Source organism: Chiloscyllium punctatum, chromosome 41 (assembly GCF_047496795.1).
Source record: "Chiloscyllium punctatum isolate Juve2018m chromosome 41, sChiPun1.3, whole genome shotgun sequence".
Taxonomy (NCBI): Eukaryota; Metazoa; Chordata; class Chondrichthyes; order Orectolobiformes; family Hemiscylliidae; genus Chiloscyllium; species Chiloscyllium punctatum.
The window spans coordinates 47,622,738-47,649,671 of NC_092779.1; the positions used below are offsets into that span (position 1 = coordinate 47,622,738).

Below are 26,934 nucleotides of genomic sequence, written 5' to 3' on the forward strand. Positions count from 1 at the left end.
TGTAGGGAACAGGACGAGGGTCAAGGTAAATAGTTGAATTTAACTAACATTGACCTTGCATTTCTAGTGATACACATTGTGACTGGCTAGGGTGAAGCAAAGACTGAAGATTTCTGCAACTAAGTTACCCAAGAAATTACTCATGTCCCTACCCAGTGTGAGGCTACGGTTTTTGAAGAAGCATGCTTCTGCTTGGAGCAGACTTGCTCTCCCATTCCCTCAACCTCACTTCCTCACCCTCACAATTATTCGCATACAGACACACATGCAAAGAGAGACCATCACTTATGCACAGACAAACTGACAAACTCATTGAGCCTTGTTGCCCTGCCTTCTTGGCACTTGCACATGCTGCTCTTCACTATATGCTACTGCTTTAGAAACAAAAACCTGGTCACTGCTGCTTGCTTTTCCACTGTACCCTGTGTCCAACCACAGGCTGCTTTTTCCTGTGAGTCTTCTGATGATTTACAAATGAGCATATCTTAGAGCACATACAGGTGAGAAACAGCCTATGACTGGACAAACAACTCTCCAAGGCCCAGCAAGCCACAGATACATCCTTTGCTGACCAAATGTTGGCTGATCAGCAAGTCTGGTCTATAGGCACTGCATACTACTCCTTTCAAGAATTCTATCAAATCAGGTAAATAAGATTTCATTGCCAATAAACCATGTTGACTCTTCCTGATTTTTAAAAAAATCTCGATGAGGTTACGGCTGTACACAATGATTGATTTAATATTTCCGGTGATAGATATCAAGCTAACTTATCTATATAGGCTCCTGCTTTCTGCCTCCTCCTTGAGAAGAATTATATTGTCACTTTCCAGTCTGGTGGAAAAGAGGAAGTTTTGAAAACTCAAATGCATCTATTACCTTATTAATCACCTCAAAGCCTTAGGAAGTCCATCAGGATCCAGGCATTTCCCAGTCACCAACTCCATCTCTTTGTTCTGTACTACTTCTGTTATAAGTTAATCAACTTCCAATCTTTCTTCCCCACCTTCTGATTTACAGAAATTACTCTAAGCACAGAATAAGATTTGTCAATGTTTACTGAAATTTCCTCATTAACTCCTTACTATCTCATTCCAGAGAACCAATACTCCCTTTTACTTATACTTTTATTTTAAAATACCTGTTGAAACTAACTATACTTTTTTAAAAAAAAACACACTTCCAGCCAGCTTCCCCTCATGCTCTGAAGTTTAGTCATTCTATGTGGATCTTTTTTTATTTTGTTCAAACATCAGACCTGCCAATCATCTTTGCAATCTACATGCTTTTTCTTTAAATTTGAGATGATCCTCAACTTCCTTAGTGAGCCACAGGTGGTGGGTCCTCCCCTTAGACTTTTTCTGTGAAAAATGCACTTAGGCTGGGTATTGAAATATCTGTTAAACATCCACGATTTCTGATGATCAACTCTAGCCCACAGTGCAGTTCAGCTAGCTCAACTTGTGTGTAAATAGTTACCATTATTTAAATTACTAACTTTGGATCCAATCGCTTTCCTTTCATTGTAAAGATTGTAAGATTCAATTATATTGTGTCGTTGCTACCCAAAGTGCCTTTACTCCAAGATCATTAATGCTGTCACATTACACAGTACCAAATGTAACTAAACTGCTGGTTCTTACAGTAACATCCTGAAACCAATTTCAAAGATCAATGAGCAATGGCAATTTTCTAGTTTATTACAGTTTAAAAATTATTGCCAATGCTTGATCACAAGCATCTAGCACACCTTTTTAGACATTCAGTTCTAAATTGTGATTATTAGGGGCCTGTAGGGCACTCAGACTAGTCCTCCACCCAAGCCAGATAGATTCTACATCCTGCTCTTCTGAACAAAGGTCAGGATGGTACGTGGCTTGGAGGGGGAACAAGTTTCCATGTGTCTGTTGCAATGCTACTTTGAATTCTAATGCAATTATATCTCTCAAGATAACCAACTTTTCTCTACTTTTATATTCTAGCCCCCTTGCAATAATCAACATCCCATTTACCTCCCTATTCATTTTCTGTACCTGCAAACTCTCATTTTATGATTCATCCCATCTTTGCAGCTGATGAGTAAGATTTAAAATTTTATTCAAAACCCAGTAATTGAATGACAGTTTCTGCAATGGTGGCTATTAAACCAATCATCAAATGCTGTAAAGACCCATTTGGTTCACTTTCAGAGAGAAATCTGTTAGTCCAACTCAGTCTTTGAAGGAATAATATACATGTGACTACAGATGCACAGCAATGTGTTAACGCTTAATGGCCCATAATATCCCAGCAAGCTATTCTATCCAAGGGTAGTTAAGACTCCGTAATGCTGGCCTTACGTGGAGTCTTGGTCCCTTGGGAAAAAAAGGGGGAAAAAAAAACAACGCACCAGAACGCCCAAATCACTCTGCAACTCTGTTCTGTAATCTCTCTATGTGAATAAGTTTATTTTCTATTCTACCTGCCAGAGTGGACAAGTTCACATTTCCCCCACAACATAACCCAACTGGAGATTTATGCTCACTTAGATAAGGAGTCTGCAAAGGGTTATAAATAAATTGCGCACTATTCGCATATTACTCTTCCATCTAAACATCTTTGTCATTGACAATTTAGCAACCATACATTGGTTCCTTCATTAATATAAACTGAATGCAGTTGAGGACCTGGCATTCCACTGGTTACATCTTGCAAATCTGAAAACTACCCACTTCTCCCTACTGTTCCCTCCCAGATAACCAAAGCTTTATCCAGGTTAAGTTAAACCTATCTCCCATCCACCGCCTCCAACCTCAGTCCCACAACCCCGCACCGCCCGTTTCTACCTCCTGCCCAAAATCCACAAACCTGACTGCCCCGGCTGACCCATTGTCTCAGCCTGCTCCTGCCCCACCGAACTCATCTCTGCATACCTTAACACGGTCCTGTTCCCCCTTAGTCCAAGAACTCCCCACCTCCGTTCGGGACACCACCCATGCCCTCCACCTCCATGATTTTCGCTTCCCCGGTCCCCAACGCCTTATCTTCACCATGGACATCCAGTTCCTGTACACCTCCATCCCCCATCACGAAGGACTCAAAGCCCTCCGCTTCTTCCTTTCCCACCGTACCAACCAGACCCTTCCACTGACACCCTCCTTCGACTGACTGAACTGGCCCTCACCCTCAACTTCTCTTTCCAATCCTCCCACTTCCTCCAAACCAAAGGAGTAGCCATGAGCACCCGCATGGGCCCCAGCTATGCCTGCCTCTTCGTAGGATATGTGGAACAGTCCATCTTCCGCAACTACACTGGCACCATCCCCCACTGCATCAGCGCTGCCTCGTGCTCCCACGAGGTTGAACAGTTCATCCACTTTACCAACACCTTTCACCCCAACCTCAAATTCACCTGGACCGTCTCAGCCTCCTCCTTTCCCTTACATTTCTATCTCTGACAGAATCAACACGGACATTTACTATAAACTGACCGACTCCCACAGCTACCTAGACTACACCTCCTCGCACCCTGCCCCCCGGAAAAACGCCATCCTATATTCCCAATTCCTTCGTCTCTGCCGCATCTACTCCCAGGAGGATCCGTTCCAATACTGTACAACTCAGATAGCCTCCTTCTTCAAAGACCGCAATTTCCCCCCAGACGTGATCGACGATGCCCTCCACCGCATCTCCTCCACTTCCTGCTCCTCTGCCCTTAAGCCCTGCCCACCACCACCAGGACAGAACCCCACTGGTCCTCACCTACCACCGCACCGACTTCCATATACAGCGTATCATCCGCTGTCATTTCCGCCACCTCCAAAACAAACCCCACCACCAGGGATATATATTTCCCTCCCCTATCGCCATTCCGAAAAGACCACTCCCTCCGTGACTCCCTCTTCAGGTCCACACCCTCCACCAACCGAACTCCACTCCCGGCACCTTCCCCTGCAACCGCAAGAAATGCAAAATTTACGCCCACAACTCCCCCCTTACTTCCCAAGGCCCATGGGATCTTCCATATCCGCCACAAATTCACCTGCACCTCCACACACACCATTTATTGCATCCACTGCACCCGATGTGGCCTCCTCTATATTGGGGAGACAGGCCGCCTACTTGCGGAATGTTTCAGAGAACACCTCTGGGACACCCGGACCAACCAACCCAACCACCCCATGGCTCAACACTTCAACTCCCCCTCCCACTCCACCAAGGACATGTAGGTCCTTTGACTCCTCCATCGCCAGACCATAGCAACACGACGGTTGGAGGAAGAGCGCCTCATCTTCCGCCTAGGAACCCTCCAACCACAAGGGATGAACTCAGATTTCTCCAGTTTCCTCAAATCCCCTCCCCCCACCTTGTCTCAGTCAAATCCCTCGAACTCCGCACCGCCTTCCTAACCTGCAATCTTCTTCCTGACCTCTCCGCTCCCACCCCCACTCTGGCCTATCACCCTCATCTTTACCTCCTTCTACCTATCACATTTCCAACGCCCCTCCCCAAGTCCCTCCTCCCTACCTTTTATCTTAGCCTGCCGGAACACACTCTCCTCATTCCTGAAGGGCTCATGCCCGAAATGTCGATTCTCCTGCTCCTTGGATGCTGCCTGACCTGCTGCGCTTTTCCAGCAACACATTTTCAGCTAAGTTAAACCTACACCCAGAGCTGGTCTAGTCATTTTTGATGCGCAACTTGTCAAATAGCTTCCAGCAATCCAACGACATCATACCTATAACTTCTGCTTTATCCATGTTTATTACTTTCTCAAACTCCTCAAATAAAAAAAGTCAAAACACAATTTTGCCTTCACAAAACCATGTTGCTTCTGCCTGATTACAAAAAGATATTTTAGTGCACTACTTTAAACTTCTTAATAAGCTCTGGTATCTTTCCTCTGACAGAGGAAATAGAAGAGTCTTGAATAGAAGAGTCCCATGTTTTATTTTCCAATCTGATGGGATTTGCCAGAATCTACAGAATACTGCAAAATCATAATCATTTGGAATCTTATCAACCACATGTTTTCAGACTCTAGAATGAAGCCTGTTTTAAGCCCCTTTATTTGTTTCACCTCCTGAATCACTATTTCTAGGATGTATTTTGTATGCTTTCACCATTTCTTTACTCCAAAGTCTTATTTTCTCAAGTACCTATAGAAAATCTCACTTTTGTAGCTAGATTCCTCTCACTCATTTTCCCTTCTGTTTAAGTCATTATTTGATTTCATTTTTACATTCAATCTGATCTGACATGCCATATCCACTACCAAAATGCACATTTTCCTTTCAATCTTTAATGCCCTTGATCACAAATGACATATTCATCTCATTAGCCATTGTAATGAGGTTAGCCAGTTGGATGTCAAAATAGGAGCTCCCTGGCTGGCCTGAATTAACAGCCCCAAACAAGGAATCCAAGCTGACACAGAAAAATGGAGTGTCAGGCATCCTGCTCATTCTGAGAGCTGGCATTGGAAGCTCACTCAACATTAAGGCCTCCATGTATAAATAAAGGGTAACTTGGTGACAGGATACCAGCCTCTGGCATTATTTCAGTGGCGATGACAGTAGGATTGATGATGTAACCATGTAAAAGCACTTATCAGCTGAAGCTCAACTAGACTTCAAACAAGCACTATTTGGTTTTATCACATGTTGAACATTTGAGTTGTAGGGATGGATGTGGACACCCTCACCAGCCTGACTGAGCTTGGGGAACACCACTTGAGTGGAGGCATAGCCCACACTCAGGACATATCCTGAATAGAGGAACTCTACGTCAACCCACAAAAATACCCTAAACAAATGCAATCATCCACCAAACAGTAGTAAAAGGCTTGGGGTCTTGATTAGAAAATAGCTGCTGAGCATCCAGAGTCATTATAGAGTTCAATAATTTTAGGGCTCGAATACCTGGTCCCATGTCCTTCCTCTAACTCTCACACCAGACCTTGTCATGACATAGGAGAAGGTGAGGACTGCAGATGCTGGGAGATCAGAGCTGAAAAAGGTGTTGCTGGAAAAGCGCAGGTCAGGCAGCATCCAAGGAGCAGGGGAATTGTTGTTGTTTCGGGCATAAGCCCTTCTTCAGGAAGGGGATTCTGGGAGAAGGGCTTATGCCCGAAACATCGATTCTCCTGCTCCTTGGATGCTGCCTGACCTGCTGCGCTTTTCCAGCAACACATTTTTCAGCCTGTCATGACAGACTGCTGCGACAACCACCAAACCACTGTCAGCAACTCAAGCTCCAAATTAGCAGCTAGTTATGGATGCTCCCAGACTGACCTTTACCCAATTCTTTGTCTGTCCAACTGTTGTTCTCTGTTCCATTTCCACCTTTCATTACTCCTACCACTTTTTCCACCCCCTCCCCCCAAATATTCAGCATATATACCAACCATTTCCCAACCACAATCAACTCTGAAGGTCACCCGATATGAAACGTTAACTCTACTTTCTCTCCAGAGATGCTAGGAGGCCTGCTGAATATTTCAAGCTATTTCTGTTTCAACTTGTCTTCACTCCCCATCCTTCCAAAATAGCACATGGTCTTTAATATTCAGGTACCAGACTTTGCTGGATATACAGTACATATGACCGTTATTTGATAAAGCTAGGGATTTTACAGATACTTCATGCAGAGGAATACTAATAAACTAGTACATGCTAAAAATAGGGATTTAAGTCCCTATATTACCAACTTCTAGAAAGCTGGGGCATGATAACACTAAAGTAAAATCACAACCTGAGGTTATCAAATTACTGATATCAAAGATCTTTTAAATCCCTTGTTCTTCAGTGAATGAGATCCAAGGCTGAAAAATGGTTAGAATACACATGATAAATTATGGAAAACAAAATTCCAAATTTTAAATTTGCATAATTCAATTAAAATTAGAAATTTACTTGCTAGCTGTGCAGAGGCATAGTTTTATTTTCTACAGGTATCCCAATTACATACCTCCAATAGTTCTTTACAGTATTCCAGACCAATATCAGACAGGATCCTTTTCACCTTCTTTCTGGATTTTCTGATAGTTTCCAGCTTGGTTACAGGAAGTTGATACATTTTTACCTTGACTTAATAAACAAGGAAATAAAAAGGTCAGCACTGGGTGAAAACCAGAGACTTTTGCACATCTGAAATGTTTAGCCCCATGTGAGGCCTGGTCAACAGGATAACAGCACCTTTACTAACCTCACCCATCAGTTGCTTTGGCATAAGTGAATTTGTGCTCGGCTTAGGCATTTATCGATGTTGGTATACAGCAATTTTCATATTAGTAATTTCACTCAATACTGCAGCTGGAAATTACTTTTAAAAGCCATTACACTGCTACAGTAGGACAGACTTCGCAGATTGACACAATGTGCATTAAGTCCAATGACAAACACTCTGCGCACGTAACACCACAAGCGTACTCTATACAGAAAACATACCAGAAGCGATTCGTTCACCAACATTGACATCTTGCACACTGATGCGCACAAAATTATTGGACTCAAATATAATAGTTGGATCATCTTTGAGGAGAAAGTGAGGACTGCAGATGCTGGAGATCAGAGTTGAAAATGTGTTGCTGGAAAAGCGCAGCAGGTCAGGCAGCATCCAAGGAGCAGGAGAATCGACATTTCGGGCATGAGCCCTTCTTCAGGAACCTGAAGAAGGGCTCATGCCCGAAATGTCGATTCTCCTGCTCCTTGGATGCTGCCTGACCTGCTGCGCTTTTCCAGCAACACATTTTCAACTCTGATCGTTGATTATCCCTAGCACTACTTATTTGTCAGACATTGCAAGTCTCTCTCATCTACAGGTTATCCCTTATATGGCTTCCTCACTCCTTTACTGGCTGTTTCACAAAGTTAAAGTCAGTCTTACATGGCAGGAAAAGATAGTATTACTTTATCTCCTCTCCTTTTACATATACTTGTAGGAAAAGCTCTTGTAATCAGTTATTTCTAGAAAACTGGGGCATGATAACACAAGTAAAATCACAACCTGAGGTTATCAAATTACTGATATCACAAAGATCTTTTGGAATCATTATAAATCCTAAGCACCTCAATGACATTAAACAGCATTACAAGTACAAAGCCCCAATGGCATACCCACCACTTGCATGAATGAGTGCAACTCCAACTTCACAAGAAAAAGCATGCATTTTCAATGTCACATTTACCATTTTAAACATTCAATTCCTCCACCATTATTGCAAAATGACTACAACATTAGAATCTACAAGAGTCAATGCAGCATCTTGCCAAGGCTTTCAAATTATCTTCCCAATCTGCAGCCTCTCGCCCCTGAATTAGAATGTCTGACAGGGGAAAAACAATAAGTTACCCTCTAAGATACACATCATCCTGAGTTACAGATTAATGCAGAATATTTAGGGCACGTGGACTATCCATAGTGGTCCTCTGCAAGAACACACCAGTCCAATTCTACTACTATCTGCAGTCCTGCAAATTTAACTTCAGGTACTTATCAAATTTCCTTTTAAAAGCCTGAAGTGAATTAGCCTCCACTACATGCAAAATCAAAATGTAAAACTACTGTCAAAATCCTAGAACTTAACAACGGTGACCTGATGAAACTATTCTTGTTTGAGCATTTGAACTAAAGTGGAACATATAGCTTCAAGCCTAAATAGTATTTTTTATTGTGTTAAGCAGGGGAAGACAGACTTTAGTTACCACTTTAGGTATGTTCTGCACATCAAGAGTGTCTGGAGATGGTTAATTTTTTTCTTTATTCATTCATGGGAAGGTGTAGTCACTGGCTAGGCCTAGCATTTATTGCCCATTCCTAATTACCCAGGGAGTGGCTAAGAGTTAAACACATTGCTGAGAGTCTAGAGTTACATGCTGGCCAGACCAGGTAAGGATGACAGTTTCCTTCCCTAAAGGATAGTGAACCAGATGGGGGATTATCCAACAATTGACAGTTGATTCATGGTCATCATTAGACTCTTGAATTCAAATTCCACCATCTGCCATGGCAGGATTTGAATCCAGATTCCCAGAGCATTATCTGGGGATTTGGATTAACAGTCCAGTAATACTACTACTTGGCCACCATGTCAGTTTACACGCACGTTAAATGAGGTCTTTAAAGCCTGGAGGTGAACAGCGCAGTGTATTAGAAAATAAGCGCTCGGATTCAATCAGACTGAAATGATCCATAACTGCAGAAGCACAATTAAGTCTCCAAGTAGCCTTGACTGAAAATAACTTCTGAAGATTTAAAAGTTAGTAAGACAAAGGCTCCAGAAACAGATGGCCGTTGAGATGTCAGATACAAACAGATTCCTGACAAGGCTATTAAAAGATAGCAGTTTAAAAAGAGTGCATGGAAACTCACAAGAGAGCTGAGTCAGCAACCTATTTAAAAGGGTCTCAGGAAGAGACATTAAAGAAAATAGCATTGAGTGAATGCACAGAATTTTGCTGTAAAGGAAGCCAATTAAAACCATGCCAGCTGAACAAGGGCAGTTAGCGCAGTGAGAGTGAGGAGTCTTCACTGAGACTTGGGAGCCTCTAAAGTTTGTTGTGGAAATAAAGTTTAAAATCTGGATTTCGACAAATTACATCAAAATGGTTTCAAATGGTCCTTGTTTGCCGTAACAGTTCATTTTTTGTGCATAAAGTTCCTTTTTTAAAAGTATACTGGCAGATTTGTGAATATGTTCAGTGACTAACCATTATAAACAAAAGAACAAAACAAAACCTTAACTGTCAAGCTGGATTTCACTATAGGACTGACTTATCTATTAAGATTAATTGGAATTACTTCCACTCAAGGTATCATGAATGGTCTGATAGTACAACACATTTTTAAACTCTGATCTCCAGCATCTGCAGTCCTCATTTTCTCCTGATTGACTCTTTGTACTATTTCATTATAAACCTGGCTAAAAAAGTAAAATGCCAAAGCAGAAGTAATCTATTTGGATTACACTGAACAAGGCCAGATTGCACACACTGAAGTAGAAGAGCAAATTGCGAAGTTTCTCATGCTGAAGACAAAAATGGGGAGAAAAGGGCTTGGCTTACATCCCTGCACAAGTTAGTTTTATCTGAATTTGTTCAGAATTTCAGCACTGTAGTGGCTCTTTTGACAAGTTTTTGAAATTAAGAAAAACTTAAATGGGTAAAATGAATGTCAGAATGCCTTTGACAGACAAAGCTGTACTCCCTGGTGCACTGATTTTAGCAGTTCGCTAATACGAAGTCCCATAAATTGGCTGTTGATGCCAAAGACTGTTCTCGTGCAGTATTATAACAAAAGCACTGGGGGACTGACAACCAATTACTTTTCACAAAAAGGTGAATGTGTGTCAGGGACTGAGTTTCACACTGGTTTTACAACATTGAAGTCTACATATCTAACAACTTTGCAAAAGACTTATTTATACTGACCATAATCTACAAATGCACTTAGTAAGGTTTCATAATAAAAATCTGAGATTGTTTCATGACAGTTCAATGTCAAAATGACAACTTAAAAATCACATAGCAGGAAGAAACAATATCACAGCAAATACTTTTATCAAGAGAAAGTGCGAAGAAAATAAAAGGTTATGATCAAAATTAACTTGTGCAGTTTATGATCATCATTAAATGTACAAAAACCTTTCATGGCAATGTTGTTATTGTCAGAGTGAAGTCTGTACAAGAATCTGTATAGAAAGGAAGAAATTGCAATTGAAAAATGAAAGTGCATTTTAAAGATACTTCATTTTTCTCTCTGCCTCAATGTGATGAATGCTCAAAGCTTTCATTGATTAAAACCCAAGTTTTCAAGGTGGAAGACCAACATACAGCTAAGTTGAAATGATAGATTTGTTTCAAGAGTGGCATTAAGATTCCTGCTTTGTTTACGTGCATCTTAAATAAAAGATCTTTTAAGTGAATAGGTCAGTGCCTTTGCCAAAACAAAAATGATGAAAAGAAATAGTGGCTCAGTGGTTAGCACTGCTTACTCAGTAGCCAGGTACCTGGATTCAATTCCACCCTTTGGTAACTGTGTGGTTCATGCGTGTCTGCATGTGTTTCCTTTAGGTGCTCTTGTTTCCTCCCACAGTACAAAGATGGGCAGATTAGGTGAACTGGCCACACTAAGCTGTTTGTAAGGGAAGTAAAGGCTACATGTGGATTGCCATGGTAAATGCAAGGTTATGAGGATAGGGTAGGGCATTGGGTCTGTGTAGGATGGCTTTCAGAGGGTCAGTGCAGACTCAATGCTAAATGGCCTCTTTCCACATTGAGCAGTTATGCAGAAGCAGTCACACCAGTGTGTAGATTCAGATAGAGGAGAGATCACCAACAGCAGAGGTGCTGGTATTAACTATGTCTAAGCAGTCTTGATTGTAAAAATAAAGGTCCTGTGTGGCTTAGCAATCAGCAAGTCAAAAGTCCCATTAGCAGAAGCCTATTGAACGGTGAGGAAGCCATTCTACTAGACTCAAAGATACAAGTGTAAGTAGCACATGTTATTTAGTAAGTAAGTGATTGAAGTCAGCAGCTTTGAGGGTCTCAGGAAAATATGTCAACTTAAAAAAAAATTGCATAAATGCACAGAACATTTCTAACAATGACCATGCCAACTGAACAAGGATCTTTAGTGTAAAGACAGAAATGACACAGCGCTGAAGTTTCAGTGCTGTAAGGTTGTTGAGAGTGTAAAATACATTGACATTTACTTTGATATTCACAATAAGACTGCTTTAAAACGGTCCCTCTCTATAATAACTTTATGTTATTACGCAGTGAAAAAATGACATTGTTCAGTGACTGACCTACATTGTATGTAAAAATAAAAACAAACTATGAAACCAGGTCTCACCCTCTGATCTGATTTATCAAACATTACCATCAGCTGGGATCATAAAGTGGGTGCACTCTCAAAACGCATGTTCACAGGCAACAAAGAGCAAAGGTTGGCCTTACAGCAAATCTCAATTCCATGAATAAAGCATTTTAAATGTCACTTTTATATTCTCCTGCCCATTACTTCAGTACTTCTTACTCTCACCATTATCTGTGTCACCATCACCCATAGCTCTGTCCAAAGTTAACCAGAGTGGCCACTCACCACATACGACTATTCTTCTCCAACTACTACTTCCTCACCTTGTCCAAAATGTAAAAGCATTCAATGAAGATGGGAATAATACCTGTGGTTAACTTGCTGGTAGTGTCAGCAATTAGAATGTTTACACTTTTGAAGTACGACCAAACCAAGAAAGGTCATTAACCATAAGACAGGAGTGGAAGGAAGGCCATTCGGCCCATCAAGTCCACTCCGCCATTTTATCATGGCTGATGGGCATTTCAACTCCACTTACCTGCATTCTCCCTGTAGCCCTTAATTCCTTGTGACATCAAGAATTTATCAATCTAAATTCATCAGATTTATTAGATTAAAGAATGTTTGTTCTGATTCTTTTGAAAATAAATTCATATTATGAGAACACATTTAGCACGATGTTTTTAGCTGTATAGAAAAGCAAAAATGGTCACAGGCAAAATGTTAAAGAAAATCAAAATCCTTAGTGACATAAAACAAAATAAGTGAAAGCAAAAACTTCTAGAAGATAGAAGCTTTATGCTAACAGTCAGCCAAATAAAATGGTACTGACAATTTGGGAATGGAGGGTCACATTCTTCCAGTAACTTCTGGATCACATTTACATTCTTTTGCTACTATTTTTTCCAAAGAGACAAACTTATCTGCTGGTTCAAGAGTGACTATCCACTTCAATTTTCACTCTGGTTTCTTTTAACGTATTCCTTTAACCACCATTCTGTCTTTTTGATGTTCATACCCAATTCATATTCAAACTTAAAGAAACTAGAGGAAAGATTGAAAATGGATTATGTTAAAAATTGAACAAGGAAATATTTGTCTATTTAGGACAAACTGACAGAAATTGGCAAAAGTTAGAAGGATAAAGACAGCAAAAGCAAGTTTTATGAAGAATGCCATAAGAATGCCCAAGTTTATAAGAATGAACTCATGCTACTGTAATCAAGTTTCCCATATAGCTTAGAGAGCTGGGAAATAAAAGGGAAGAAAACAGATATATCTTTAAAATGTGGATGCTAAAGATTATTTTTGTCTTACGGTCATAAATTAAAAAGATACTTTAGGCTCTTGAAAAAGAACCACTAAAAATTGTGGCACTCAGGAAACAAAAAAATGCTAATATTTTGGACATTTGATCAAGAGCTGAAAAACTACACAAATCTCTTTGCAAAGAGAAAGTGGAGCACAGCGGAAGTAGGAAGGAAGGAATCAACCTTTGTGTACTTGAACAATGGATGGCAAAGCATTTGCAGACAAGCAACAGTAAATGTATAAGAATGGCGCAAGACAGACAAAGCATACACGATGTGTCACTTTGCAGGAGTAGTTTCAAGCAGATTATGAAACAGAAAAAAAGTGATAGAAACGCTTTGTTTCTGTAGTTGTTTTAAAAAGTGTTGCACATCTTCTAGTCCTACTACACTACGCTGTGACGTAGTTAAATGAAGAGCAGCAATATATTTTATGAGTAGAAAGTAACTCCTTACATTGATGAGTAACTGCAAGTTGTTGCAGGCAGTTAAATAGTGACCAGCCTAGGTCAGATCAAAGTGCTCACTCAATCCTGGAACTTCAGTCGTCTGATGGGAAGATATATAAATGGTTCAAAAATGCTTTCCAAAACTGCTTTAAAAAAAAAATTCCCTTCTAAGTCAATGTGCAACATTACTTTGTTCACTCAAGTTTAGTTAAAACCTACAAACGTGTAAATTCTACACTGAACTATTATACCTCAACCAATTTTACAAGCTTGAACAGTAACCAAGAGACAATCTAACTACTCATAAGGAACAGAGAATTGAAAAGGTAACAAAAAGATTAATAAAGATGAGACAGTAGTCAAACTAATTTCATGCGAACCCCTCAAACACCTTTTCACTTGTGGGGTCGTGGGTTTCACTGGCTGGCCAGCACTTATTGCCTGTCCCTAGTTGTCCTTGAGAAGGTGGTCGTGAGCTGCCTCCTTGAACCACTGCAGTCCACATGCTGTAGGAACACTCAACTCTGCCATAGTTGTAAATTGTAAAGCTGGCAAACCGCTCTCTGCCTCAAAAGTCTATGAATGTGTTTTAGCCTTAAATTATTGCACATTTTTCCCAGTAACGCCATGTTTCAAACTCTCCAAATGTGTTTCCACAGCAATGAAATGGCATCAATTAAGACCACAAATGCATTGCGATTATGATGCATTAGACTTCAACAATAAACCACTGCATCCTCCAAGAACTTTCCTTTCATTGTTCAATTTGATTGAACCCAGTTAAAGAAACACTGCAATATGCTGCAATACGCTGCAATACCACTTCCACACTATTAACCTTACCCTGCAATCAGACTCTAACATCCTATTTAAGTTTCTGATATCAAACAACAGGACATCTGAGCCAGCTTATCTGTGTCAATTAAAAAAAGTAAAGCTCCCCAAACAGAGGCATCCATGAAGCACTACATCATTCACTCAAATTTAAAATTTACAAGTATATAAATTCAAAACAGAGGACACTTAACTCTACCTCAACATAATCTCTCAACCCCTCCAAAACCAGTGTTGCCAGAATTTCATATATAACTGGATTCAGTATTTATTAATCCAACACTAATCGCTAGCCAATTCCATTCCTCTCCCCATCAGTAAGGGACATCTAGTTAGGAGACCATGCCTGAAAGGCAGGCAGAATCTAGTACTGAAATTAGTTCTTGTGGGAATTTGGTGCACATAGGAAAGGACTGCCTCAATGTTATCATGACTAGTAAATTACATTAAGTATTAATCAGATATATCAGTAATAAGATTATATTAACAGTTACAAGGTTTATTAGTATTGGCGAGTCATTTTAGCAGGAGTAAAAAGGTTAACAAAAAAGAAATGGCAGGGCTGTACCAACCTTGAGAATGCATGCCCTGTGCAACTTGGAAACTCCAGGACACATGCAATAACAAGTTGTGCAGCAAGTGTAATGAGCTTCACCTCCACATTCCAGAACATGAGCAGCAGGTGGTATCACTGCAGTGAGGCTGAGACCCAAGTGGGTTTATTGACATGGTCACTCCCTAGCTTAACAGAAAACAGGGAGAAGGGAATGGGTGACTGCCAAACAGTGAAAATGCAACAGCTTTGGTAGGACAGAGACCTCAGAGTGCATCCCAGCCCCAACTAGCATTAGAGTTTGTACACTGACGAGATGGTTCTGACTGCTGTACCTAGTTAAACCAAGTTCATGGCATCACAGGTGGCTCAGCTGTAGAGGTTGCACAAGACTACTAGAAAGGTCACAGTGAAAGGTAATTCAATAGTAAGGATAGGAACTGTATAGGCCAGATGGTCTGTGCTGGAACAGAGTTCGTTGTGGGGTGTTTGCTACTGCTAGCAGCAAGGTTTACAATTAAAAACTTCACAGGCTGAGAAAACTAGGATATCAAAGAAAACTTATACAAAGTACTTCTAGGTACTTCTAAAGTTGACAAGTTAGTTAATAGGGAAGGTCAAAGTTATTATAGATCAGGGCTACTGTGAACATTCTGTGAATACACAAAAGTGTATCAGTAACCCTGATTTAGAGATAGGCAAGTAGAAAGTGCAGATTGTATATGAAAAGGTGATGCTGTAGCTCTAACGTAGACTTAACACCTAGTCTACCTTTTCATGAGCTAAATAAAAGAATTATGGCTGTCGAAGATCTGGAACACAATCAAACTGCTGGAGAAACTCAAGTCTGGCATGTTCGCTGGACAGAAAGCAGAGGCTTGTGACCCTTCTTCAGTTAAGTTTTAAATAATCCTGCAGTGTTCAGGAAAGTTGAGAAGGACAAAAAAAAAGGGAGGGGGGTGAAAGTAATGGTCAAGGTGAGCATTGCAGTAGTCCAGTAAGAAGCTGCCTCAAAAGAAATCAAGAAGGACAGAGTGAAATTGGTTGGAGCTAAGAAACAAAAACAAAGTATAATTACATCGTTTGAGTAGTCTACTGCCATTAATCAAATGAGAAGAAAGCAGAGGAAGAAATCTGCAAAATTGAAGAGATGCAAAAATTATAGATACGTTACAATGTGGACCTTCAATATAATTACATAGCTCTAATTAATTTAGACAGATAGTAAATAATATGGCTGGGGGGGGGCGCTGCAATACATTCTCAAGTGTGTTCAGGAACATTTCTTTTGATAGCAGTACATTTTCAGTCTAATGAGACATTAGACACTGGCTCTTGAGATCAAAGATAGGAAAAAGATGGCTTGACTGCACAAAAACAATATTGCCTTGAAAGGGAAAGATAGAGCAAAAAATTCAAAAAGCTCCCTGGATGACAAGAGAGATACAAGTTAAGAACAAAAAAAAAGGAAAAAAAAAAAAGTGTGCTTACGACAGATGTCATGTAGGAAATACAGTGGTGGTGGCAGAGGACCAATTTCAAACAAAGCAAAGACTTCGAATTTTCCTTTACTTCAGATGCCACTAGGCAATGGTGACAGGAAAATTCAAATTACTAAAAAGTTTGAAATTGGTAAATTTGACAAGGCAAAGGCACCAGATGAAATGAAGAATAAAGCGAGAAGGGAGAACTAAAATTAGCCTTAGATTCAGGGTGTTGTCAGGGGACTGCAAAATTGCAAACTTCATGCCTCTACTCAGACAAGAGATAACCCAAGCTAGTGTAAACTAATCTAATTTTAAGGGTTGGGAAATTTTTGTGGAAACAATAACTTTGAATAAAATCACACGGACAAAACGGGTTAACAAGTCAACAGATTTTGTTTTACGGGAAAATCTTGTTTAACTAACTTACCAGTGCCTTGTTGAGGTAACGAAGCATTAATGAGGATAATGCTGTTGACATCGTGTATAAGGACTTCCAAAAGATCGGATGCAGTATTTTACAGCATACTTATGAGTAAACTTAGAGCTCATGGAATAAAGAAAGTAGCAATATAGTACAAAATTAGCCAAGTGACGAAAACAGAGCAATGGTTAATGGATATTGGTAATGCTGTGGAAGTTTTCTATTGTAGCTCCCAGTGTTTAGATCCTTGCTTTCTTGGATTTATATATCAATGGTGACTGACAGACAGGCAAACAAACTCAGTCTCAGCCCCATATCTTCGTCAGAATCCTGCTGTACAGAGAACACAATCATCTGTACTCCCTTCTGTTATGTACACACACACAAAATCAAAAATCTTATTGCCGCACAACTTCCGCTTCCAGAAGGGTTACACAGGATGAAGGCAGGAGAATGCCATTAGATGAGATGCTCATTTAAAGTACCAACACAGACATAAGTCAAAGGCTGTAATAGTTCTAATCATTATGTCTACTATCCTTAGTTGAACTCGCCAGATTCCATCTCAAGCATATTATTTGGCTTTGAGCTCATCTTAGAATACCATAGATGGCCTAACATCAAAATTGCCTATTTGCACCCCTGTAACATCACATGCCTTACAGTCCATCTACTGCTGAAACCCATGCCAAAATTTTGTCACTTTCAGATATGCCTGTTCCAATGCTCAAACCTGGCTTCCTTCCTGTTTTGCACCTCTCAAACTTAGGAAGCATGGTTTTGACAAACTATTTTCTAACTTGCAACCTTGCATGCTTACCATCCGTCACTGATTTCTGGTACACAAATACCCAAACTTGAAAGTGGGTGGCATAGTGGCTCAGTGGTTAGCACCGTAGCCTCAAGTGTCAGGGACCCGGGTTCAATTCCGGCCTCGGGCGATTGTTTGTGTGGAGTTTGCACATCCTCCCACAATCCAAAGATTGGCCATACTAAATTGCCCATAGCGTTTGGTGCATTACTCAGAGGGAGATGGGTCTGGGTGGACTGCTCTTTGAAGGATCTGTGTGGACTTGTTGGGTCAAATAGCCTGTTTCCACACTGTGGGGAATCTAATCTACCAGCCTTACCATTCTATTCTTACCACTGCTTCCATTTCCTCTAATCTTTTCAGTGTCACCAAGAGTTGATACAAGCCAAAGGAAAATGTAATAGGTTTATTGTACAACTGAACTATGCAACAGTTCAGCAGTAGTGGTAATAATACAGCTTTAGTACACATACCTCTGCAAAAAGCATGAGCACTAGCATAATGGCTTTATTAATTCTGACTAAGTGTGTAACTGTCAATTATGAGAAGAGGAAAAAAAAAGACCATTTCATCCAGAGGTTACTGCTTTCACAGTCAAACCACTTTCAGTGGTACTCAACCAAGGAAAAGAGCTGCATGAATAGTTCCTAAATAAAAGAAGGGAAAGTGAAACTCCAGAATGAACATTAAATGTCAGCTTAAATCATTGCCTTCTGAATCCCTTATGATCAGAGTTCCATTTTAGAATGTAGATTCCAGCTGAAAGAGTTGCTTCTGTCTTGAAATTCCTCCGTAGGATTCTCACCTCAACAGTAACCAATTAATCTTCAAAGGTATCACTGAGCTTTGGTGTCAGAAAGCCTGTGGCTCCAACTGGTGAAGAACTAATCCAGACATAATCCATTCCAAAACTGGGATCCAGCAAAATGGATCCTTATTTTGATTCAACTTCAAGAAAAGAAGTCATTCATGGGATGTGAGCATCACTTTAGCCAGCATTCATTGCCCATCTGTGGTTACCCTTGAGAAGGTGGTGGTGGTGATGATAATAAGCACAGCATTCTATGTTTTGCAAGTGGATCCAAACTGCTGTTACAGAGAAAAAGATAGTTAAGAGATTTTGACCTAACAATACAGAAAAGACAACATATTTCCAAGTCAGGATGGTAAGTGGTTTGGAGAGGAACTTACAGGCGATGGCATCCCCATGAATCAGCTGCTCATCCTTGTAGATGGAAATGGTTGTGTGTTTGGAAGGTGCTGTCTAAGAATCTTTGGTGAATTTCTACAGCCCATTTTGTAGATGGTATACACTGCTGCTACTGAGCATTGGTGGCAGAGTGATTAAATGTTTCTGGATTTGGTATCAATCATGCAGCCTGCTTCGTCCTGGAGAACATCAAGCTTAAGCACTGCACATTGTTGGAGTTGCACTCAAGGCAAAGGGGGGGTATTCCATCACACTCCTGACTGGTACCTTGTGGACACGCTTGAAGAATCAGGTGATGACTTACTCACTGGCCCTGTTCTTGTAGACAGTATTCATATAGCTAATCCACGTCATTTTCTAGTCAAATGGTAACTCCCAGGATGTGAATACTGGCGGTCCAGTGATGACACTGCCACTGAATGTAAAAAGAGCAGTGGATAAATTGTCTCTTACTAGAGAGGTCATTGCCTGGCATTTGAGCAGCATGAATATTACTTGTTATTTTTCAGCACCAACCTGGATATTGTCACATTTGAAATGGACTGCTTCAGTATCGAGGAGTTGCAAACGGCGCTGAACATTGATTACACATTGACAAACTGCCCAGATGGAGGGAAAGTCATTGCTGTAGCAGTTGAAGATAGTTGGGCAGAGATACTACCCTGAGGAGCTCCTGAAGAAATGTGTGGGAGCTTAGAGGACTAATCTTCAACTACCACAACCATCTTCCTATGTGCCAGGCCAGGTATGACTCCAAACAGCAGATGATTTTCTTCCCAATTCTCATCTCCAGTTTTGCTCAGGTTTCTGATGCCACACTCAGTCAAATGTGGCCTTGATGTCCAGAACTGTTGCTATGGAATTCAGCTCTTTTGCCCATGTTTGAACAAGGGAGGTAAAAAAAAAAGAGTAGAGTAGTCCTGGTAGAACCTAAACTATAGCTGCACTGCAAGATTGGTTAAGAGTATATCTGGAGCATAAGAATTCAGTACCCAGGGCCTATAACTTTTATAGTATTCAACACCTCCAACTATTTCTCGTTATCACATGGAATGAATCTGATAGACTGAAGACTGGCATCTGTGGTGCTAGGGACCTAGTGGAGGAGTTTAAGATGGATTGGTCACTCTCCACTTCTGGTTGAAGATTGTTGCAAATGCTTTAGCCTTTTGCGCGGAGGTGCTGGGTTCCTACATTGTTGGTGATCTTATTGGAAGCTCCTCCTCTGGCGAGTTGTTTAATTGTTCACCACTGGATGTAATAGGACTGTGGATCTTAGATCTGATCCACCGATTGTAAAACCACTGGTTTCTTTTGATCATTTACTGCTAATGTCTTGTGTGCAAGTAGCCTTGTTATGAAACTTTACCAAAGTTAATACCCCATGTTAGGGTAGTCCTGGAGCTATTCCTGGTATGCCTTCCTGCACTCTTCTCTGAAACAGGGCTGATCTCCTGGCTTGATGGTAATGGTAGAGTGGAGGGAACATGCCAGGCCATGTGGTTGCAGATTGAATTAGAGCAGGATTCTGATGCCCACAACACTTCATGGATGCCCAGTTTTGAGTTGCTCAATCTGTTTGAAGTATGTCCCATTTAGCACAGTGATTGTGCTGTGTGGCACTATGGAGGGTATTCTCAACATGGAAGGTAGGACTTCCTCTCCACAAGGGAGAGGGTAGTTGCCCCTCTTACTACTACTGACATGGACAAGTACATCTGCAGCTGGCATACTGGTGAAGAGGATATCAACTATGTTTCTTCCTCCCCACTTGGCCCAGACCCACTTCAACAGCAACGTTGTTTAAGACTTGACCAGTTGTGCTGCTGCCGGGCCACTGTGGTGGATATTGAAATCCTCCACCCCAGAGTATATTCTGTCCCTTTACCATCCTCAGTGCTTCCTCTAACTGTTGTTCAACATTGCGGTTTGCTTACCCATTTTTGACCTGATGCCCTGACACTGCATGGTTTCCAAATGTAGAGGTCTTCCAAAGCAGCTTTCTCCTGACTGCATACCAGCATCACCACCTCTACTGGTCTTGTCTAATAGAAGAAAATATATCCATAGATGATAGTAGTGCCCGGGATATAGCCTGTGAAACTGCTCTCCCAATTTTGACGCTAACACCCAGATGTAAGTAAGGAGGACTTTGCAGGTTCAGAGCTGTTTTTGCCATTGTTATTTCTGATGCCTGGGGGACACTAGGTGGTCTACTCAGCTTCATTTCTTTTGAGACTTTAAAAGGGCATGATACATCTGAAGGGTAGTTGAGAGTCCTTGCAGTGGGGCTAGAGTCTGTAGATAAAAACAGCACTTTGCTTGCCCGATGGACATGAGTGAACCAGATTAGTTCTTCCAATAAATCAACATGGTTCTAAGTTTGATGATAATTCCAAATATTAAATGAATTCAAACTCCACACAGACTCAAACCTGACCCTAGAACATTACCCAATTTCTAGATTAACAGTCAAGCAATAACACGAGGTCCTTACCTCACCCTTACATTGGTTAAGTTAAAATGAAACAAAGTAAAATTATGATTTAAACAGAATACGGTCTCTCCTAAAGTCAAAAAGCTTTTTCTTAGTTTCATCAGCCTGAGTAAGCTTTTGTAAATTTTGACCTAATAATAAAAAGGTACATTTGGTACCTCTCCCCGTAGCATTTTGCCAGCTATAAAAATGCTGTAACTTTAAATTTATTGATTTATTTTATCCTTTTTAAAAAAAGATGCAAAAGACATACTTGAAGGGCTAAATCATACCTAATTATAATCGATCAAGGGAGGGGTGCTGGTTGACAGTTTATATATAGAACCTAGCTCCATGTCTTTGTATAGTATCACAAAGAGACAACATTTGGATAAGGAAGAGACAGCCAAGAACAGATACGTGGGGAACTGTTGTGGTATTAGCACAGGGCAAGAAAAAGAGTGAGCTGGATCACAGATGAGCATTATTAGAAAAGATGGGGTATCATGATCAAAGTCAGAGGATATAATACATGTTTTGACTCATGCTAGTTATCTAAAACAAGCAGACTGCTGATGGGAAAGATTCATACATAGAATTAAAAGAAAGAAGGGCAAGGAGATAGGAGGCAACGACAGTCAAGGCCTGAGCAAAAAAAAAGGCTGGAAACTGGAAAGGAACTTACAAGGACAAGGTGTAGGGTGGAATTTCTTACAAGGGCGATGATTTTGGAAGGGAAAGAATATTTACAATATTAATTGGAAAGTTGAATAATCAACTGTTGTGGAAATTAAATCAAGGGAGCAAAAGGTAGTGGTGTAAAATAAACAGCTAGATAGACAATTATGTATTCATGCTGCCATATTAAATATGTATTCATAGGTATGCATACTGCAGTTGACACAAAGCAGCTTAGAAAGATGCCACCATGAAGCGACTTGAAGAAACATTAGTAACGTTTGAACATTTTATACAAGATGTTGGTACAATTGTTCCTTTTCCATTGCCCTTTTTTTAAATCTTTGAATATAATCTGAACTACAGAGCGAAAGAAATATATTAGTATTTTAATAAGTATACCTGTTAACATTGAATGAGATCACCAACAAAAACTTGAATAGTTTAAGTAGGTCATTTTAAAAAAAAAATTCCTAGCAAGAAGTAAACAGAATGACCCAAGGGGTATATGGCAAGGTGGAAATCCAAAAAGGTAGACATGTGCTGCAGGCCTTGATTTACTAAGTGGAAAGGGTGAGAAAAGGAATTGACGCAGGCAGTTGAACAGGTAATTTTAATCTTAACAAGAAATCCATCAACTCCACATCCCTGTCCTCTCCACAATTACCAAGTTTAAAAATCAGGGCCCCTTGTGGTACAGTGTCGCTACCTCTGAACTGGGACGCACAGGTTAAAATCTCACCTGTTCTGGGAGATATGTAATAACATCTCTGATCAGGTTGATTAGAAAAATAGATTAAAAACAAAAAAATTCAATAAGTAGTTAGTCAGTATATAATGGAAAAACGCAGTGTGATCTTTGCTTCTTATGATCCAAGTGTAGGGAGCAACATTGGCGGAGGGCACCGAGGCCCAATCGTGTTTGGTATGACCAATGTAGGTCTAATTATTAAGCATACTCTATTTAGCAATAAATCATCAACACTGGACTTGACTACACAAAGATACAGGTGAAATGACCAAGATGTGGTAACGTTTCACTAGCTACAAGGGCAAAACAAACAGCAGAAATGACTGAACAAAAATCAACAGCTGCAGTCACATCTTGTTGAATGGAGTACCAAAAGTTAGATGCTTGAAAGTTAAGTGCTGTTAGCTGAGAGCTTGAGAAAAAGATTACGACTTCACTCCTCCTCCCTGCCCCACACTATACAACAGGTACAGAAGAAAACAATGTTGAGAGGGGTTTGGGTGGCGAGGTATACAAAGTCATACTCAGATTGTCTCACTCTCAGACAAGACTGTTGGAATAGATAAGTCACACAAGGTAGCAAGGTCTGAAGTTGTACATAAATCTGAGTAGGAGAGATGATGTCTAAATTTAAGTGAGGAACTGGATGCAGTGAAATCAGAGAGCAAGACAAGAGGCGTTGAGAGAAAGATGATCATCAATACAGTAAGGAGAGTTGAAAGAAATTGTAGGACTAGGAAGTGAGGCAGTCGAAAAAGATGACAAGAGACAAAGTACAAACTAAAATGCTCGAGGAAGATAATGTTGCCAAGAGGAGAAAATATTATTTGATGAAAAGGCGTCAAAACCACAAGAGTAGTGTGGATAGTTTCCATCATAGCAATATCAATATTTAATAAAGTTGTGGAGAATCACTGATATCCAGGACAGTCACAAATACTGCAGAATGGAAATGAGAGTTGTAACAGTGCAGGAAGATTCCTAACGGTCAATTTTTCAGCCCACGTTCAGACAACAAAAATTGAAATATTATTGAGGCAAAGTCCATGTTAAAAAATGTGAGGAAGCCAAAATTCATGACAGGTTTCAATTTGAAAATCCAATACTAAAAAATAACAGCCACTCATTGGAATATGCTTTGTCAGTGAAATATTTTGACCTAGAGGCATCTTGATTTGTATCGATATATTTTAAGAGCAGTCAAGGAAAACTGCACCGAGTGGGCTTGGCAGGAGGAAAAAAGCTGACTTGTATTTCAGAAATACTGGGTATAATGAGTTGGCCCTGTTACCAGACTGCGGGGGGGGGGGGAGGAGAAGAGAAAGAGGAGGAGAGAAAGAGAGATCATTAATTCTTTCTGCTCTAGGGGTGTAATTGGGTTTGTAATTATTTAAGCTTTCCTCCCACCATTCTGACATGGTAGAATATCACTGTTCCTCCCCTATTGTCAGAATCCGAGAACTCCCTCTCAAACAGCATTGTATATCTACACCAATGCACGGGAGCACTTCAAGGGCATCCTCCACTACCTTCAAGACAACCTTCATATTCCAGAAGTTATTTCTGGAAATGTAGTTGAATGGACAGCCTTTGGATAACTAGTAGTTTTTTAAAGTTAGATGAGTTCTTGAAGATTATCAATAGCTCCTGAGTTTTAAGAAAGGAAAAATAAGTCTTACTTCCATAGTATCCAATGGGCATGAGCTTGGTATACACATTTGGAATGCATTGGTTGTACAATGCTTGGGATTTAAGCAGTTATTTGTAGTACGTTCTGTGCACTGCAGCATATTTTCCCTCATTTCAGTGCTAGCTTGCTTACATGTCTCAGTTGAGGCAATGATACGACATCCCAATCCATATTTGCATCAACATTGAAAGAGACAAATAAACATACAACAATGACATCAAAACTGAGGGGTTGTAATTATCAGGAATACTGAAAAGATTGGAGTTTGTTTTCCTCAAAGGCATACAGAGAAGTGAACTCTAAAATTACAAGAGGGTACAATAGGGTAGTTGCAAAGATGCATCCACTTGACAGAGTCCAAAAATTCTCTCTTACAAATAAGGCAATTACTAATAAATAAGTGAAACTGTTAGTCAGAAAATGGAAATGCCCACAACATGAAGGAAGCAATGAAAATTTAAGTGGAAACCATAAAGTGGGAGAAGAGAAAAGACATGAAGACGACACCAGTAGAGCATCAACCAGTTGAGCCAACTTGATTATTCTAGACCCCATGGAAGTATTGAACAATTGCTGAGATCACTGTCTTTGTGAAGTGATTTGGTGGCCACGTGATTATGAACAACCAATAAAGTGCAGCACTTACTAACCAATGACAGATCAACTCTCCAATCACCTTGTTTCCACAAGCCAATCACACCATTCAGAACTCAAAGAGCTGGTTACCACGGAAACAATCACGTGGTTAACACAGAAACAAGCCAAATCCCGCCCACGCGGCTGTCTCCTCTGGCATTTGCTGAAAGCCCTGTCAAAACAGAATGAATACCAGTTGATCACGTGATTATTTTCTTCCAGTCTGGTAGCTAATCAGATGAAATTAGATTAGTTTAGAAATAGTGCTGTACTTAAAAAAAGAGCATTCCACATCTTAAGTACTTCAAACTTGCCAAAATCAAGTTGATCCAGGTATCAATAATTGTCTAGTTCGTAATAATACTCCATTAATCCATGGGATGGGATGGGGTTAAGCAAAAGTGTTTGACACTTGCAACCAACTTGGCTCGCTCGTTGAGCGATGAACTATGTTTAGAAGAATTCTCGACAGTTGCAGACAGCTTGTATAAAAAGATATTCCAAAATCTTGATCAAGCAAAAAAAAAGTTAGCCCTCACGTGAAGTGCACATCGCAAAAATTCAGTGCAATATTTCACCATCACTGCACATTAAATTCAAACTCATTACACCCGTGCAGTTTACAAAGTGCTGCAAAAGTACACAAAAAGAAAATCAGATGGAATAAAGCAACTACAGAAAAAGTCGTGTGTGCCTATTTGTTCCATACTTTATTTTTCAGGATGTGGCAAAATACAAAATATTTAATAATCAAGTATCTAAATACGCTACTGCGAGTACTTATGAAAGTTACTCCAAAAAGGGCGCAAGGCAATATTCTGACACAAATTAACGAAAAGTATTGAATCATCCTTGCACACATACAATTCACACCAATAGTTTTGGTTGCGAGGGAAACCCTTATATGCCCCTTCGCTCACCTTTGCAGGACACCATATCAAATGGTCCAAGTTTGCGCTTATGAACAAGTTGAAGGCATCATCTATGGGAAGAGGGAGGGAGTGCAGTCCAGGTAGTCCTGCACCAGGATTAGCCAGCCAGTCACTGGGCTGCAGTGAATCCCTCCCTCACCTGTTGGAGGATATTTATGTAGAAGAAACAGCAACACAAAACAGAGGGAAAAGGGTTAAAAAAAAAGTAGCTACGAGGAAAATAAAAGTAAATGCAAAGTTCAGTCAAAGGGGATGGATGTGCATGCCTCTTGTTGGATTGGGACTGGGGAAAAGGGGAGGGGTTGTGGAAAACACTAAAAGAGACCAACACCGCTACCTCAACCCCTCACTACCAAACAGAGCTGAAAGAGGGAGCTCTTCATTCCCACTCAAAACATTGCGCGCCAAATCCCTCACCCCGACTAACCTTAGCCCGTCTTCCAACTTCCCGCTGTCTCGCTCTTAGGCAGTCAAACCACAATGATTTTTTTCCTCTAATTTCTTATCTTTTATCATAATTCACTTCAGAACCGCAACGTTCTTGACAAAATGGCGCTCGATTCCACCTGGAAGTGACGTATAACATGATTTACATAACGATGAATGGACCAATTGGAATGGAGTATAGAATGCACCTATTAAAATATGCATGAAGCAATTTGTTGAAACTTACTCCAAAGCTCATAATGCAACACATGACAGACTTCGTAAATGTTGTGATTTGTCCATTTAAGTTGGGTGCTGGGCCCCCAAAATGGGTAATCCTCGCGAGAATGATGGGCCTACGTCATTGAGGCATATTTTAGAGAGGCGTTGCCTTATGAGTTCAGGGGCAGTCAACAACCACGTGGGAAACTTAACACTTGACCTATCTTGCATATGATGGGATGTGGTAGC

At 40.4% G+C, this 26,934-nt stretch overlaps 1 protein-coding gene across 5 annotated transcripts in view; it reads right to left on the reverse strand.

The window, feature by feature from the left end:
- Positions 1 to 26,597, reverse strand: part of LOC140465039 (activity-dependent neuroprotector homeobox protein 2-like) — a 40,431-nt gene extending 13,834 nt beyond the window's left edge. The window contains exons 1-3 of one of the 5 annotated variants that reach the window (XM_072560855.1): positions 26,465 to 26,597; positions 25,146 to 25,277; positions 6,949 to 7,067 (exon numbers count right to left, since the gene is read on the reverse strand). In XM_072560855.1, coding sequence (XP_072416956.1) covers positions 6,949 to 7,056 — 108 coding nt within the window. In that variant the 5' untranslated portion in view covers positions 7,057 to 7,067; positions 25,146 to 25,277; positions 26,465 to 26,597. Of the gene's footprint in view, positions 1 to 6,948; positions 7,068 to 25,119; positions 25,278 to 26,464 lie in introns of all 5 variants that reach the window. The other 4 variants (XM_072560854.1, XM_072560856.1, XM_072560857.1 and 1 more) reach the window with 4 other exon arrangements.
- Between the last annotated feature and the right edge of the window lie 337 nt (positions 26,598 to 26,934).